This window comes from Octopus sinensis, linkage group LG5, assembly GCF_006345805.1.
Source record: "Octopus sinensis linkage group LG5, ASM634580v1, whole genome shotgun sequence".
Lineage (NCBI taxonomy): Eukaryota > Metazoa > Mollusca > Cephalopoda > Octopoda > Octopodidae > Octopus > Octopus sinensis.
Genome location: NC_043001.1, coordinates 104,331,436 through 104,350,305, shown reverse-complemented (window position 1 = coordinate 104,350,305; position 18,870 = coordinate 104,331,436). Strand labels below are relative to the sequence as shown.

General features: G+C 37.8%; 1 protein-coding gene across 1 annotated transcript in view; it reads left to right on the top strand.

Annotated features, from left to right (window-relative positions):
- LOC115212235 overlaps positions 1-17,414 on the top strand; it is a 323,796-nt gene extending 306,382 nt beyond the window's left edge. The window contains exons 85-88 of the mRNA XM_036502985.1: positions 3,426-3,538; positions 6,612-6,672; positions 10,335-10,423; positions 15,116-17,414. Coding sequence (XP_036358878.1) covers positions 3,426-3,538; positions 6,612-6,672; positions 10,335-10,423; positions 15,116-16,133 — 1,281 coding nt within the window. The 3' untranslated portion in view covers positions 16,134-17,414. The remainder of the gene's footprint in view (positions 1-3,425; positions 3,539-6,611; positions 6,673-10,334; positions 10,424-15,115) is intronic.
- The last annotated feature ends 1,456 nt before the right edge of the window (positions 17,415-18,870 follow it).

Here is an 18,870-nt window from a genome sequence, read left to right as displayed (position 1 = left end):
AGGGTGTTGGACTTATGATCGGAAGATTGTGATTTCAATTCCTGGACTGGGTGATGCATTGTGTTCTTGAGCAAAACACTTCATTTTCACGTTGCTCCAGTCCACTCAGCTGGCAAGAATGAGTTATCCTGCAACAGACTGGTGTCCCATACAGGTGGGGAATATAGTCGTCATTGAAACTGGGAAACCAGCCCTCAAGAGCCTGGCATGGTTCAAGAAAGAAACATTAACATTACGCTAAAGTAGCAGCAGTAGCGGTGGCGGCTGCTGCTGCTGCTGCTACTGCTGTTGTTGTTTCACTCCCATATCAGTTTTGATTCAGTGGACGAATGGTTCTCAACTGGGCTTCCATACAAGATTTTGTTCAAATTTATCTGCAGTAAACTGATTATATTTTAACAATTTTTTCTACTATAGCCTCAGGCCAACCAAAGCCTTGTAAGTGGATTTGGTAGACAGAAACAGCCCGTTGTACATGTAAAAGGCACCATAGAAGTGTGGTCAGTGCCAGTGGCACGTAAAAAGCACCCACTACACTCTCAGAGTGGTTGGCATTAGGAAGGGCATCCAGCTGTAGAAACCTTGCTGGATCAGATTGGAGCCTGGTGCAGCCTCCTGGCTTGCCAGTCCTCAGTCGGCATGCCACCATGGAAAGTGGACATTAAATGATGATGATGATTTGTATGTATTTGTGTTTGTCCCCCTACCATCACTTGACAACTGATGCTAGTGTGTCTGTGTCCCCATAACTAGGCAGTTCAGCAAAAGAGACCAACAGAATAAGTACTAGGCTTACAAAGAATAAGTCCTGGGGTCGATTTCTTCAACTAACTCCCTTTAAGGTGATGCTCCAATATGGCCACAATCAAATGACTGAAACAAGTAAAAAAAAAATACAGTTCCCAATAATATTTAATTATGAAAATATAAGATATTTCAAACATGGAATGATTATGAGAGTTTATCCTAGTAAAATAGCAATCAAAAGGGTCCATAGGCAAAAAATGGTTGAGAACTACTGGATTAGATAATGGCCAAAGTTGTTCCTTTAAGACATAGTGCATCTAGGATAACCATCCAGTGTCCTTCCATTGGTTTTACAACAAGGACATGAGTTGCTGGAACCTTGGTTATTAATTTTAGTAGATTGAATGACCATGTAGATGTTCCCTTGAAAGTAGAAAAACTGTTCTTCAAATGGTCTCTGTCTCCCTATCCAAGTAATAAGTGGTACAAAACCTAGGTATTGGTGAAAATTTATTTAAAAAGGGGCTATAAACAAAGAACGTTGTAACCGATTAAAAAGATATGTCAGTCAGTGTTTTCCTCTTACAACAAGATAATATCCCACAGTGCAAATTTTGAGCCAGAAACATTACTGCACCTTCACCCCACCATCTGTTAACATAGAGGAACGGAATAATAATCATTAACCCTTTCATTACCAGCCTGGCCAGAAATTTTTTGGCTCAAATGACCAACGCAGTCGAAACTGACTGAACAAACCCATTGATAGTAAAGATTATTTGCCAACATAACATGGCAGTCCTGGTTTAGGATGAATGTTGCTGTAATTTAACAACATTCGTCCTAAACCAAGACTGCCATGTTATGTTGGCAAACAATCTTTACTACAATGTACTGTTGCTGAATATCTCTCATTGTGAGATTTAAAAATAGTAATTTTCCAAAACCCATTGATATTTAAATGTGAATTTCAGCACAAATCTCTTCAGTACATTCATGAAAACATGTGATTTTACTTTGTAAATAGTTGAGTTACAATATCTGATATTGTTTCATGTGATATCTAAGCTGTGCGAATTTTGCGAGATTTTTTCCACATTTTTTCTTTAGCGATTTTTTTTTCAACTTTTAAAATCGGTAACAATTTTATGCTATAAAACAGTGACTCTGAATTTGATGGCTTTTCAACAGAGGATAGGGAAAAAATCAAGCAAACATAAGTTGAAGCAATCACTATGAAAACAAACCGCTATGCAGAAAATAAACTAACTGAGAAAAAAAGACAGCTTGTGGTTTCCATGTACTTAATTGTAATTAGAGTCGTTATGCAATAGAATTAAGAACCTTTTCTTCAATTGTGCTCCAAAAATCACATTAACATGTCAATAAATAAAAAAGTTACAGTTGTTTAATGAAACCAGTCTTAATTCATGATTATTTAAAAATTTAATTTAAACTCATAAGGAGTGTGTTTTAATTAGGAATATAGTAATGAAAGGATTAAGGGAGGAGGGAAGACCTGTTGTAAATTTGATGGATGAAAATATATTCATTCAGTGTAAAGTTTGTGATATGATTGACCAGACCTTGTAGCAATCAATGAAAGGAATTGTTCCAAACAGATAGATACTGTTAAGCTATTTGCAGCAACTTAGGAAAACATGTACAGGCATACCTCAACTTATGTCAATTCTAGTAATGTCCCTTTAAAGAAATTAATGGTGAAAAAAGAAACCTTAGCTTTATTCAATTTATTTGACATTACATCTGTCTCAGCAAACATTTAAAAACAAATTTTTAAAAAAACCACCTAAAACCCAATACTGAAGTGGAAAATCATATAAAATACATGCAAAAGGCACCTGTGTTGGCATCACGTAAGAAGCACCCAGTACACTCTGTAGCATGGTTGGCATTAGGAAGAGCATCCAGCTGTATAAACATGCTTAAACAGACAATTGGTGCCTGGTGCAGCTCTTCTGCCTTACCAGCATGGAAAAAGGATGTTAAATGATGGTGATGATATAAAAATATGTACACGCCATTTATTAAAATGGATTTAAACTATTGAATTTTTTAAATGATTTTCCATGTTGTATCATTTTTCAAGTTAAGTTACATATTTTGGAACCAATTGCCAATAAAGGTGAGGTTTGCCTGTCCTGGTCTTCACCATCAGCATTACCAACCAATTACTGCCATTATCTGCATTATCAACCAATTCCTGCCATTGTCTGCTTTATCAACATTATCAGCATTATCATCAGCAGCATTATCAACATTATCAGTTTCATCAGCAGTAGCATTATCAGCCAGTCTCTGACATCATCAGCATTATCAACCAATCTCTGCCATCATCACCAATATCAACATTATCAGCTTCATCATCATCAGCATTATCAACCAATCACTGCCATCATATTCATAATCACTGGCTTAATTTCTGTTTGACTTTGTTTCTCATATTTAATGGTACTGAAGAGATTTCTACACATTACTATTTATTATATCTTTCTCTAGGAAACTTCTAAGCCTTGGGAATTATTATTTTTATACTCTTCCCCTTCCATGCCTTTGTCTTTTGTTATGATGAAGATGGTGACAATGATTGCACTGTTGTTGTTACCACGTCCTTAATTATTTTCAATTTGGAAATTTTTCATCCTTTGATTTTCCAGGAAATTGAGAATATCGTTGCTAATATTCCACGCTATGCGACCAAAAAGCATGATGTGACTCGACTGAAGGGCAAAAATAATGTAACGAATGACATAACTGAAGGAACAAATGAGTAAGTTCTTTTTTTCCTAATTAATATCTCTAAGAGTGTCAGACATATCAAAAGCATTCTAACTGTGGCTAGATTTTCAAAATTCGCATTTTCAAAATTTCAATTACCCCCCCTCCCCCCCCCTTACTTTTCACTTTTTCCAGAAAAACTTCACACATCAACAATGTCATGGAACGAATAGTCAGAGGGAAACTAATCGCATTCCTTGAAGAAAATAATTTGCTGAATGATACCCAGTATGGCTTTCGACCAGGTAGGAGCTGCTTGACCCAGCTCTTACAACATTATGACTGGGTGTTGAGGCAGTTACTCAACAACTCAAATGTGCACGTAATGTACCTTGATTTTGCAAAAGCTTTTGACAAGGTGGATCATGGTATGATATGCCACAAACTGCATGATCTCGGCATAGCTGGAAAACTTGGAGAGTGGGTTACATGACTTTCTGAAAGATAGGAGTCAGGCAGTAGTGGTTAATGGAGCCGCCTCTATGAAAACACAAATAGTGAGCGGTGTTCCACAGGGCACTGTCTTGGGACCACTGCTTTTTATAGTGGCCTTCTCAGATATGCCCTCAAGTGCCCGGATAGCCACCCTTGCAGGCTACACAGATGATATGAAAGTCTTGCAGAAAATACAGAACCCCAGCAATGTTGCACATCTGCAGCAGATGTTGGACTCAATTTACAAATGGGCTGAGGATAATAATATGCAGTTTAATGCTGAAAAATTCCAAGCCCTGTGCTACCAGCATCCAAAACTGAATATGAAACTTACAGGGTACACTGGTCCACAGGAAATTTCAATCCCAGAGCCTAAATCAGTGAGGGACCTTGGTATAGATATGAGTGATAATACCTCTTTCCAAGTCACTAATGACTAGCCTATTCTGAGGAGTACATTCTTCACCTGGGAGGGTCTTTGTATTTAAGAGCAACCCTGCATCCCACTGTCTGGTGAGGATGAAATCAATCTGGCTAGTAGAGTCCCCTGATTAATAGGTTATAAGGTAGCTGTCTGACTTCCTGAAGTTAGTGTTGCAGACTAAAAGGTTACATGCATCACAGAATTCCAGTAGCTTAGTTCCCTCATCGTTTTGGGTGCCAATACCATGGCCACCGTGTGCCCCGGTGAAGATACCCAATTCCCACCCAACATGCCCATTAAAGTTTCCAGCCACAAAGATGAGGTCATTTCCACTCGTCTTTGGGGTAGCCTGTTGAAGGGTATCATAAAAGTGGTCCTTCCGATCATTTGGTATCCTTGTATGTGGTGCGTAGGTGGAGATAATTGTAGCTGTGCCATTCTGTAAGACTAGCCTGAACTTAAGCACTCTATCGCATACCTTGACAACCTGTATGAGCTACACCCCCTACACCATCCATGTTACCTTGCCAAATGACTTTATACTTATGCACCTTGCCTGTGAGGACCCTAGCTGAAGCACCTCTCCATCTTACCTCTTATATGCAGCATACATCCACCTGTTTCCTTTCAAGCATCTCTACAATCTCACTAGACCTACCTTTCAGTGTGCCAACTCTGAAAACTGGGAAGGTAATGCGTCATGAGGTTTGGGGAGGAGGCTTGCAATTCAGTGCCTGAAAAGGAGAGGGTTGTTGTTGTGTTCGTTTTTTAGGCATGCTTCATCTGATCTCTCTTCCGACCTGACAACGTTCAAGCATTCAGGCATGTTAAGATTGTTGTCCCTACTGGAGGTAGGAGCTGGTGTTAGCAGCATTGTAAGCATAAGCATTAAGGTCATCGAATGATGTAGATTTAAGCGGCATAGCAGAAGTATGGATATTCCAATGTTAGGTTAGGAGGGGTTCAGCTGAAAACTGGTTGTGTTTGTTCAAGTAGAGGAGAATTGCAGTGGGGAAGGGTTAAGGCAGAGAGAGAGGAGAAAGAGAGGGAGAGAAAGAGGAAAGAGGTAGAGAAAGAGAAGAGAGAGTGCAGGTAATATAGGGAACAGCACCAGTGAGGAGGGGGGTTGGAAGAAGCGATAACTGGTATACATATATATATATATATATATATATATATATATATATGGCAGTGCCCCAGCACGGCCACAGCTCGTGAGCTAAAACTAGACATAAAAAAAAATATACACTCACCTTCAAACAGGCTATCCATATGCTGGAGATAACAACCAAATCTCACAAAACTGCAATAACTTAATGTAATCAATCTACTCATCTTTCAGAGTAATTTCCCAAAGTAATTCATGTGAAATTAAAGTGGTTTTTTTTTTTTTAGAATTTTTTTTTCCCATCAGTCTATGTGGGAAAATATGGAGACTAAGAATATGGAAAAAAATAAGCACAAATTCAAATTTTAATTTTAAATTTAAAAAAAAAATTTCCAGGAAAAGTGAAAAGTAATGGTGGAGGAATTGAAATTTTGAAAATGCAATTTTTTGAAAAAAATTTTTTCCGAATCAGATTCTCCATAACTAAAAGCGTGGGATTCCATTAAAAAAAATCAATATATATCCATTTTACCGGAAGTTATGACAAAAAAATTGGATCTTGCAAATTTTCCAAAAGTCCCCTCTCCACCCCCGAGGGTCATCAGCGCACATTTTTGTTTACATATTCATTTTCCACATACTTGTTAACACCCACCCTGGTTAATTTTTTTTTTTCCCCAGATGAGGATCTTTATATTGACCAGTAATATTACTACCTGCTTTTATAGCAAGTTGATGCAGGTAGTTTATCCCGTCCCTCTTTGACTTTTAATTCATGTAATTGAAAAAACTGCATTATTTATGGGATGGCCCAATATATGTACGTTTGTCCCCCACCACCACCATCGCTTCACAATCGATGTTGGAGTGTTTACATCCCTGTAACTTATCAGTTTGGCAGGGGAAACTGATAGAGTAAGTACTAGGCTTAGGGTCGATTTGTTCAACTAAAAGGCAGTGCTCCAGCATGGCTGCAGTTGGATGACTGAAGCAAGTAAAAGAATAAAAGAGTAAAAAAAAAATATATAGGTTATATATAATAACTGGAAATAGTTTACATTTGCAACTGTGAAGTCTTGTGTAATTTTTTCATTCTAGAACAAGAACAGATGAATTAGTTGAAAATAGCTCAGGAGCTCAATGTATTCCTGTTGATTTGGTTTGTACTATTTTTTTTTCATTTTTATTTTTAAAAAACTATATTGTGATTAAAGTCATATCCTATAACTGTATAAGCCATAACATTTCTTTAATAATCTGTGATGGAATTGACTTAACTCATGCTGTTAATTAGCCCTGTTCATATAGATAACTTAAATCTGTTACATGTCTTATATCATGGTTGTTTATGCTATGATTTTAAAATTGTACAGTTTTTATTAATTACAACTAATTACAACTTTAATAATTAAAACTATATCATCACCATCATTTACTGTCTGCTTGTCCTAAGCCACTTTGACTATTGCTCTCAGCTATGGTCACCAACCAGTGTCAAAGTAAACTCAGAACTTGAGACAATCCAACGAAGCTACATGAAAAAGATAGCCTCTATGCAGCATGTGTCTGTTTTCTTTTTTTTTTGTAAATCTTTTAAAAACTCACCATGCTCACAATTGAGTATGATATTCAGTACATCGATTTCAAACTTTGGCACAAGGCTAACAGTTTCAAGGGAGAGGTAGGTAAATCAATTATACCAACCCAGTACTCAACTGGTACTTATTTTGTCAATCCTGAAAGGATGAAAAGCATAGGTCAACCTCAGCAGAATTTGAACTCAGAGCATAAAGATAGATGAAATGCTGCTAAAGCATGTTGCCTAGCTCAGTAACAATTCTGTCTGCTTACTGCCTTACTGCTTCAGTATATTGTGTTAACCTATCAAGCCAAGTGAGACTGTAGTCATGGCATGTGAAAAATACCCACTACATTCTTGGATGTTGTATTATGTATGTACATACATCATAATCATCATCATCATCATTTAGCGTCCGCTTTCCATGCTAGCATGGGTTGGACGGTTCAACTGGGGTCTGTGAAGCTGGAAGGCTTCGTCAGGCCCAGTCAGATCTGGCAGTGTTTCTACGGCTGGATGCCCTTCCTAACGCCAACCACTCCATGAGTGTAGTGGGTGCTTTTTACGTGCCACCTGCACAGGTGCCAGACAGAGCTGGCAAACGGCCACGAACGGACGGTGCTTTTACGTGTCACCGGCACGAGGCCAGGCGATGCTGGCAATGGACACGAACGGATGGTGCTTTTACGTGCAACCGATACGGGGCCAGACAGAGCTGGCAAACGGCCACGGTCGGATGGTGCTTTTACGTGCCACCGGCACGGGGGCCATGCGAGGCTGGCAACGGACACGAACAGATGGTGCTTTTACGTGCTACCGACACGGGGCCAGACGGAGCTGGCAAACGGCCACGAACGGATGGTGCTTTTACGTGTCACCGACACGGGGCCAGACAGAGCTGGCAAACGGCCATGAACGAATGGTGCTTTTACGTGTCACCAACACGGGGGCCAGGCGAGGCTGGCAGCAGACACAAACAGATGCTTCACTATTCAATAGAACATCTTTACCCCTGGGAATTACTGGGGGTAAAGATGTGTGTGTGTATATATATATATATATATATATATATATATATATCAATCAAAAGCAAAATCAAAATCAAGTTCGATGACTGGCGTCCGTGCTGGCAGGGTGCAAAGAGCACCATACCAGCATGATTATTGACAGAGCGGCCAACCGGCTTTTGTGCCAGTGGAATTTAAAGGGCACCATTCGAGTGTGATCATTACCAGCGTCACCTTACTGGCACTTGTGCCCGTGCTAGTAGGGTGCCAAGAGCACCATCCCAGTGTGATCGTTGCCAGGGCACGTAAAAGGGCAACATTTGAGCGTAATCGTTACCAAAGTCGCCTTACTGGCACCTGTGCTGGTGGCATGTGTAAAAGGATTCGAGCGAGGTCGTTGCCAGTACCGCCTGACTGGCCCCCATGCCTGGCGCACGTAAAAATCACCCACTACACTCTTGGAGTTGTTGGCGTTAGGAAGGGCATCCAGCTGTAGAAACTCTGCCAAATCAAGATTGGAGACTGGTGCAACCATCTGGTTCGCCAGCCCTCAGTCAAAATCGTCCAACCCATGCTAGCATGGAAAGCAGACGTTAATCGATGATGATGATGATGATGATATATGTGAGCTGGCAGAATCATTAGAACACCAGGCAAAATGCTTGGCGGTATTTTGTCTGGCATTGTGTTCTGAGTTCAAATTCTGCTGAGGTTGACTTTGCTTTCTTCATTTTGGGGTCAATTAAATAAGTACGCACTGGGGTCAATGTAATCGACTTAATCTTTTTGTCTGTCCTTGTTTGTCCCCTCTGTGTTTAACTCCCTGTGGGCAATAAAGAAATATATATGTGTGTGTATGTATATATATATATATATATATATATATATATATATACTCACACACACATATACAGGGATGGCTGTGTGGTAAGAAGCTTACTTCTCAGCAGCATATTTCAGGTTCTATTCCCACTGAGTGGTACCTTGGACAAGTGTCTTCTGCTATACCCTCTGGCCAACCAAAGCTTTGTGAGTGAATTTGGTAGACAGAAACTGAAAGGAGTACATACACACACACACACACACACACACACACACACACACACATATATATATATATATATATATATATATATATATATATATATATATATATATATGTATATATATATTTATGCGTGTGTCTTTGTGTCTACTATTGACTCCCTACCATTGCTTGACCACCAGTATTGGTGTGTTTACGTCCCTGTAACATGGCTGTTGAGCAAAAGAAACCGATAAAATAAGTGCTAGGCTTACAAAGAATAAGTCCTGGGATCAATTTCTTCTACTAAAAAAAAACCTTTAAGGTGGTGCTCCAGCATGGCCACAGTCAAATGACTGAAGCTTGTAAAAGAGTAAAAATATGTATATAATCACAGTTGTGGGAGATACTGGTGTCACGCAAAGCAAATGGTAACCATGCCGGTGGCACGTAAAAGCACCCATTACGCTCTTGGAGTGGTTGGTGTTAAGAGGGGCATCCAGCCTTGGAACACCATGCTAAATCAGATTGGAGTCTGGAGCAGCCCCCCCCCCCCGCCACAGCATGCCAGCCAGGTCAAACCATCCAACCCATGACAACATGGATGTCAGGCATTAAAGATGATGATGATACATGCACACACATATATGTATATACACATAGGCGCAGGAGTGGCTATGTGGTAAGTAGCTTGCTAACCAACCACATGGTTCCAGGTTCAGTCCCACTGCGTGGCATCTTGGGCAAGTGTCTTCTGCTATAGCCCCGGGCCGACCAATGCCTTGTGAGTGGATTTGGTAGACGGAAACTGAAAGAAGCTTGTCGTATATATATATATGTATGTGTGTTTGTTTGTGTGTCTGTGTTTGTCCCCCTAGCATTGCTTGACAATGTTTATGTCCCCGTCACTTAGCGGCTTGGCAAAAGGGACCGATAGAATAAGTACTGGGCTTACAAAGAATAAGTCCCGGGGTCGATTTGCTCGACTAAAGACGGTGCTCCAGCATGGCCACAGTCAAATGACTGAAACAAGTAAAAGAGTATATACATTATATGTTTTTATAAATTTTGTTCCTTTAAGTTTGACCTTTCCCTCCATTTAGTCTTTGCACAGTTCAATCCTATGAAAAGAACCAAAAATTCCTTGTAATTTTGCAACTAATCTTTAAATTCTGAATTACTTTCTTCCATTTTTAAAATTATTTTTGCAGGATCTGATACTTTATAAAAACGGTGTCCTCTTCGATGGTGGAATGTTTAGATATGATTGGCTGGTTAATCTTAGAAAAGCCTTGAGAGGGTATGTTATTCATTTTCACATTTTTTTTTAATGTTCTTCTTATTTAGCCCAAGGTCAGTGCTGAGTAGTCAGCCATTACAATATCATCCACTCCTCATGTTATATGGACTCTTATTTTCATTTTTGTTTTTTTAGATTTGTTTATGTCTAGGCCCTCATTATCCAGTGTGTCTTTTCTTTCTTTAGATCGCAAATATTTGGCTGCTATTTCTAGTAGATTGCATGAGCACATTGCTACTTGCTTGTTGGTTTTTATATTTTTGAGTTATATACAGGGTGTCCCAAAAGTTACTGATGGGGTTCAATTTTTAAAAACTCCCTTAACTTTACCAATGAATGCATGAAATTTTGATACAATATAGAAGACATAATAGAAATTAATATGCATAAGTCAAATTTTGCAACACCACTACATGACATATGAAAAATGACATTGTTAAGATGGGCAGCCATTTTCAGCTTTGAACACCCATGCTCTTTCCAAAACTTGCACCGTAACACCCTCAAGAATTTCAAACCCCACTTCTCTGATTTCTCTATTGATGTTCTTGTTCAGTTACACCAAATGATGGAAATGTTGTCACAGTGACTGGAGAACAGTACAGAACCATGGTTGAGACCTTTTTTGCACCTGGTCATTCAAAGTAGACCCCACACATGGTTCCAGCAAGATGGGGTAAATGTCCATACCGCAAGAGAAACAATGCAGTTGCTATGGCAGTGTTTTGGAGAGAGAATAATCTCCAGCTACGGCAATGTCAACTGGCCTTCACGTTCCCCAGACATGACTAGCCAGAATTTTTTCTTGTTGGGATACCTGAAAGAGAGGATTAACATCAACAAACTGGAGATCCTGGTGCGACTGAAGGAGAACATCAATAGAGAAATCAGAGAAGTGGGGTCTGAAACTCTTGAGGGTGTCGTGGGGCAAGTTTTGGAAAGAGCATGGGCATATGAAGCCGAAAATGGCTGCCATTTAAGCAATGTCGTTTTTCATATGTGATGTAGTGGTGTCACAAAATTTGACTTGTGCATATTAATTTCGATTATGTCCTTTATATTGTATCAAAAATTTCATGCATTTATTTGTAAAGTTGAGGAAGTTATTCGGGATACTCTGTGTATTAAGCAGTGTGATTGGAAACTTGCAGAATAGTACACAGGAGTCACGATCTGAACACAGCCAGGTCTCTTTAGATTCTTAGAAGTAAAGGGCCAGAACATTTGCCTAAGGCAAGGGCAGGGATCATTTCTGAAGACCTTCTGCTGTTCAGCTCTCTTGAGAATTTCTTACCACTGTAGTGTGATTGGAGTAACTCTAAAGTGTTTATATTAAACATAAGTCGTATAAACCAAGCTAAGTAGGCAGATTTGACGTCAGACCAAGACTCTTCCTACAGAAGAGGAGGGTGGCATTATGCTCACTGATGTGGTGGTGGGGGGGAGCAAATAGGGAAGAAGGTCCAGAATGGAATGGGTTTCTTAATGTAGTGTAACTGTTGGTTACTGACATTCATTTACAACAACAAAATACTGCAATTAGAGAAATGATGGGTAATAGGGATGTCTGGAGAAGGAAATTAGGTGAGTTCCCCAGTTGTGCATATATATATATATATATATATAGTTACGGTATATTCTGTTAAGAACATAGTAGAGTACAGTATAAAGGTCGTCCACCTTCAGATTTCACCCTGTGCTATCCAGTAGTAGTATTATACATACTTCCAGGCTTGCATTTGCATGTGAATAGAAAATATAAGAAATTGGGGTCAATACAGGTATGGTTGGACATTTATTTTTTAATCGCTACAATTGTTTCCACATATTGTAGGTCTCTAGCTGTGCAGGTACTTGATTATGTAACTGTTTCTATGCATTATGAGATCTAGTTGTGTTTCCTCAGGCGATATGTAAATATTGTCTCCACACACACACATTGAATTCCTATAATCTGCCAGGATGCTGCCCATGAAGATAAGATCACTGTAATTTGCCATCAAGATAAATGTGTGAAAAAGGCTTTATAAAAAGGGTTCTTTTATTTATTTGCCAGTCCCAATTGAGAAACATATGCAAAGCTAAATGATACCATCATATTTTCAAAGACTGGTTTAAGCATTACTATCCTATAGTATACAGCACATATCTACACATCCGTGTTCTAGTGTTTTATTACAGCTATCTCACAACACTCACTTGTCATTGTGTCTATGTTGACTGGCTGTTCTCAGGTTGTGGACTTGATAGAAAGATGACCGTATGTGTGTATACATACATACATATTACATATATGATGTAATGCTTCCCAACCACATGGTCCTGGGTTCAGTCCCACTACATGACACCTTGGGCAAGTGTCTTCTGCTATAGCTTCAGGCCAATCAAAGCCTTATGGTAGATGGAAACTGAAAGAAGCCCATCTTATATTTATATATGTGTGTGCATATGTAGCCATGTGTGTGTGTGTGTATCTGTGTTTGACCTCCCCTCTTACTGCTTGACAACCAGTAGGTTCCAGTGATGAACACTGCAAGATGGCTGCTACCTATTTTGACTGCAAGTTTTATGTCAGATTATCTTTCATCTGGAAAAGTATCTTCCCCACAGCTTTGTCAAAAATAACAAAATCCTCCTCTACCCCTGCAGAATCTATTTAACCCATAGATAGGACCCTCACTGGAACTACCATTCCAGCTCAGAACAAATCTGGGAGTAATGGTAATTAAGGAGTGACCCCATGCGTCTCACAACTCCAGAACTCACCACCAGATGTATATTTGTTTGTGTGTGTGTGTGTGTGTGCGTGTAGAACACAGTTCTTAATATTGATTTGTGGTCTTATGGTATCATGGGAACTCATATGTCCATGGTGAACAAATGCTTTTTGTTTTCTTTCCCAAATACTTTGAGACCAGCTGAAGCTGTTCTCGGTATTATGAACAGGTGTGTCACATACAATTTGGGTTTATTCTTTTGCGTTTCCTTTCTTTTAAAACTTACATATAGTGCCATATAGCTTTTCATTCCCAATAAAGACAATTTGTCTAAAATATCTAGCAGGGTTACTCTCAAGTCTCCTTTTATGGGAGGAGGAAAACCTCCTTGGCCTTGACAACGTACATTCCCCTTATGCACTATTGTGATGCTTTGCCATAAGCTGGCACCTGTCATACTGACAAAATACCCATATGCTTTCATTCTTTCAGCAAAATGTTCCACATTAAGAGTGCATTATTCAAAAGTTATTCAAGAATAGTATTTTGTTATTCGCCTTTTGATGTGATATATTTATGTCTACTGAAGTTGTTTTCATTCACATTTCCATAGGATATATTTACGCTAATCGTTATTGTTTAACGTCTGTTTTCCAAGCTGCAAACATTTGTGCTTTTATTTGTTTTTACTGTTAATATTTTGTCCTGCAATTCAAATGGCATTCTTTATTTTTATTTATTTATTTATTTTTTTGTGGTTTCAGTTTTTTCTTGCGGGTGTGACATGAAAAGTATTAATGATGTTATTTTGTATGTGGACAACATGAAAGAAAGAACAAACTGGGTTCCAATATAAAAATTCAAATCTTTTGGCAACTCTATTACATTGGGAATAGGCCGTATTTTTGTAGAGAGGGGTCAATCAAATAATTGTGGCTCTCTCTCTCTCTCTCTATATATATATATATATATATATATATATATAAATCAGAGAAAAACCACCATTATGTAATTCAAACAATGATAGATGTAAATCATACCATATAGAAAAAATAAAATATATGATAAAACATTTACCAAGATCACAATAAAGTACATAATAATAATAAATAAACAGTATATAATTAGTACTAATTATATACAAGAGGAAGCCACCTCTGATAGGTTGAAAGCACTGTGTCACTTTGTTCTAACCATTTACTGCAAAGCACAGGTGATGGTGTCACATAAAAGGCATTGGTGATGGTGCCAGGTAAAAGGCACCCACAGCAATGACGATGTGTTCTCCAAAACTTTCCTTGTATAGCTTTGGTTCTGAGCCATGAAGAACCAAGTTGAGCTCTAAGAGGATATGAAATAACTTCTGTCAACAGATCACTGACATGGTCTTTATCAATTATCTATCATGTAAAGTCACCTTGTACTTGGCTTTTCGTCTTCTTCTTTGTAGTTGTTTCTCATTTAGGATCAGCATTAGACTAGGTAGGCTGCAGTTTGCCTTTCAGATCACTAGAAAAATAAGACACTCTATAAAGGTTGGCACCTCTTCCTGGGAGACTTCTTGTTTGTTTGTCTTTTGTCTGGGCTCTTTCTGTGCCCCCCCCCCACTCTGCTTTTTCTCTTAATATTTCCCCACCCTTTTCTAGCTTTCTGAACCAGTACAAGATAGTAAGAATGGAACTGCTGCTTGTAGCCATTTCTGTACTGGAGGTGGATTCCCCCCCCCACTCCTGATTCTTGACCATGGTCAGTCTCTGGTGGTTGTGGTACAATAGACGAGATACTTTTATGTTTCCATTCTACTTATTCTTGGAACTGCCACTGTTGATTCCATGGAAACAAACACAGCAGCTGCCATAGACTCCTCCTCTTGAAGAGCTGTAGTTGTTGTTGTTGTTGTTGTTATTGCTGTCCACCGTTCTCTCTCTTTTACTGTTGTTGTTGTTTAAAATCTAATTATCATTGCACATTTCAGAGAGAGACCTTTCAAGCCACAATATATGGATAAAGAACTGAGATATAATTTTCAAGATCGCATGGATGATAGATGCCCTGTTGACAGAATGCACTTTTATCTTCGAAATTTTTACACCAAAATATATGAAGCGGAAGACAAAAGAGAAGCAAAAAAAGTAAAAGCAGCAGCAGTAGCAGCAAAAGCAGCAAAAGCAGCAGAAGAAGCGAAAATAGATGAAATAATAGCAGCAGCAGTAAAAGCAGCAGCAGAAGAAGCAGCAGCAGAAGCAGGAGCAGCAGCAGAAGAAGCAGCAGCAAAAGCAGCAGCTAGAGCAGCGAAAGCAGCAGAAGAAGCAGCAGAAGCAGCAAAAGAAGCAGCAAAAGAAGCAAAAGAAGCAGAAGAAGCAGTAGAAGAAGCAACAAAGACAGCAAAAGAAGCAGCAAAAGAAGCAGAAACAAAATCAGCAGCAGATGCAGTGGAAACAGCAAAAGCTGCAGTAAAAACAGCAACGGAAGCAATAAAAGATGCAATAAAAGAAGAGGCAGAAACAGCAAAAAAAAACTCAATAAAATTAGTAGTAGAAGAAGCAGCAGCAGCAGCAGTAGCAGCAAGAGCAGCAGCAGAAGCAGCAGGAAAAGCAGAAGAAGCAGGAGCAAAAGCAGCAGCAGAAAATACAACAGCAAAAGCAGCAGCAAAAGTAGCAGCAGCAAAAGCAGCAGAAGCAACAAAAGCAGCAGTAGAAGCAGTAGCAAAATCAGCAGAAGCAACAAAAGTGGCACAAGATATACGCTCAGTAGTAGGAGAAAGAGCAGCATCGAAAGCAGCAGATATCATAGCAAAAATAGCAGAAGCAGCAGAAGTAGCAGCAGAAGCAGCAGAAGCGGCAGCAAGAACAGCAGAAGCTGTAGTAGCAGCAGAAGCAGCAGCAAAAGCAGCAAAAGCAGCAGCAGAAGCAGCAGCAAAAGCAGCAACAAAAGCAGCAGCAGAAGCAGCAGCAAAAGCAGCAGAAGAAGAAGAGATGGAAGTCGATGCTTAATTGCTGCAAGGTTTTTTTTTTTCTCAATCCCACTTTTCTTCAAAGTGGAATAACCTCTTAAATCTCTTAATTTTTTTAACATTGTTTTTCTATTATAATCAACAGAGTTTATATCATAATGAATTATTGAAAGACTAATCTATAGGATTATTATACTCTTTCACTCATTTCAGCCATGTGGCTTCAGCCATGCTGGAGCACCACATTTTAGAAAGTATCGTGTTGAATCAAAAGCTTTGCAATGTTTTAATAACTTATTTGCTATTTTTCATCAAGTTACAACAAAATCAGCCTAACATTCAAAGTAGAGGCTATCACGCTGCACCATCTGAAGTCACTTTTCTGCCAATTCTTTGATTCCATGTTGATACCAGTTCTTGTCTTTCAAGATAAAGAATTCCTTCAGTGAAGTTTCTTCCTACTTTTGGTTGATGAAACATTGCAACCACCAGGAGCCGTAGAGGGGAACAAGTAATAATCCGAGGGAGATAGTTTTCTGTAACCCTGAGGGAGATAGCTTAAACACACACTTATAGCCCTCGTATTCAACTAAATAAATCTTTCACTAACACATCCTGGGTCTCCGTTAATTTTTTTTGTGTATAGCTTAACTAAAGCTATACTATAACGATTAAAATTCAGCATAACTTATTCTCTCGGTATATTTCTTTACCTGCTTTCAAGTCCAGTCTACCCCTTCATTGTTAATGGTTTGCAAGATGCATCACAGAGATAATATCCTTACTCTTTTTTGTGGATTATTTTACACAATAAAGTGAACATTTTTAGCAGAACATTCTATGTTAATAGAAGAAAGATAGCAACGCTAATTTTTATGTTTTATTTCTATTATAAATTCATTTTTAAAGTACCATTTATTTCTGAAATGACAAAAAGAAAAGTTAAATTCAGAAGTGTATCAAAATGAAAAAGACATGTATTCCATTTCATTATAGATAATTAAGGTGAAATCTAATTAGGGTTAAGGCCAGTTCGCCCAACATTCTCTGAACAACATAATTAGAAGGGTCCTTGACATGACTGGAGCTGAGTCTTAACTGTGGGAATGATAAAACACTCCAGCAGAATAAGCCTCTTTCCATACAAGGGAGTCAGACATCTAATCTGGGACACGACATGCTGCAACAAGTTCTTCACCTCCAGTCTTTCTGCATCAGCTGTAAACTCACCTGTAATGCAGAGGAGAGAAAAGTAAACAAATATAAGAGTCTGGCCAGCTGCTATCAGTCTGTGCTGCTTTGCTGTCAACATCTTGAGTGTCCTCAAACTTCACATTGTCAGTTTCCATAGTAGAGTCAGGATAGCTGTAGCCCATCTGAAGGTGGACCCTGTGAAGTGCAATAGCTGTTGTAGTGGTTATCACTAGCCATTCTCCACAGCAACATCTTTGTGGTCATGCCCATTGCTCCCACCCCCATTGTCTGCTTGATCCCCACCCTCTTTCTTCATTTTCTTTATTACCTTTGTGAGGTGCTTGTGGGGTTTTTTTCTCAATAGTTTGATTTTTTTGTACTTTTAGTGTTATTTTTCTTTTGTTCCTATAAAAATATATTGTTAATAAAAAAGTTTACATCACTTAAAAATACAAATAAAATTTTTAAAAAGCACCATTTGAATTTTAATGTTGATTGTTTATATATCTGTTTTCTTTTCAAGTGTTATTTCTCAATGAGTTGGAGTGTTAAAATGATTTGCCATTTTCATTGAGAATTTATTCTATTTGTTTGCACAAAGTCTTCGTGCGTTAAATTTTATAAACGCTAAGAACTATTTTTTTACATTTAAAATTCAGTTACATTTTTCCTTCAACAAGTTAAGTTACATTTTATATATTATCTATATTATTTGGATTTTGAATCGTTTTGGGTTTGAAATTATTATTATTGTTATTGTTATTATTGTTGTTGAAATATTATTATTTATTTATAGTTTCTTGATAGTTATTAGTAACAAACGTTATTAGTTATGATATCTATGTATTTTTATAAAGGGATTTAACGTTTTACATATAAATAAATTTGAGAATTAGTTTCATTAGACTAAAATATTAATTAATATTTTGTTCAACTTTATTATCGTGCGAAATATTAAATCTGTAGCTACTACATATATATTAATAATATAGTTAGTTTATATAATGGGTTTGTGTATATTTGAACCATTTCCTATTTTTGATTGTATTATTCATGACTAGTAATAGCATTGGGTATATTAATAAGACGCTAAAACCTATTTTTATACATTTAAGATCCAGATAAATTAATTTAATCGATAAACTTCGTAACATTGTTTGTTTATCAATATTATTTGGAACTTGTATTTTATTCAGTTTGATTGTTGTTGTTATTATTATTATTTTTATTGACTGGATTTATAGTGGACTGTTGGTTGTGGTTGAATGTCTTCATAGTGTTTTGTTTATTTGTTCTAATATTTTTTGCACCTTTCTTTAATTTATGAGGCTTAGATGTTTTTCTTACTTTTCATTAGTAAATAATTTTCGCCATTATATCATTTTTATATATATTGATAGTTATAAGTTATGATAGTTATTAATTATTATATCTGTTTATTTAGAATGATTTATTATTATTTTTAATAAAGGGATCTAATGTATTACATTTAATTTAATTTGAGAATTAATTTTGTTAGACAATATATTATTTAATAATTAGGTGGTATATTTATTAAGTAGTATTAAATTTAAGTAAATTAG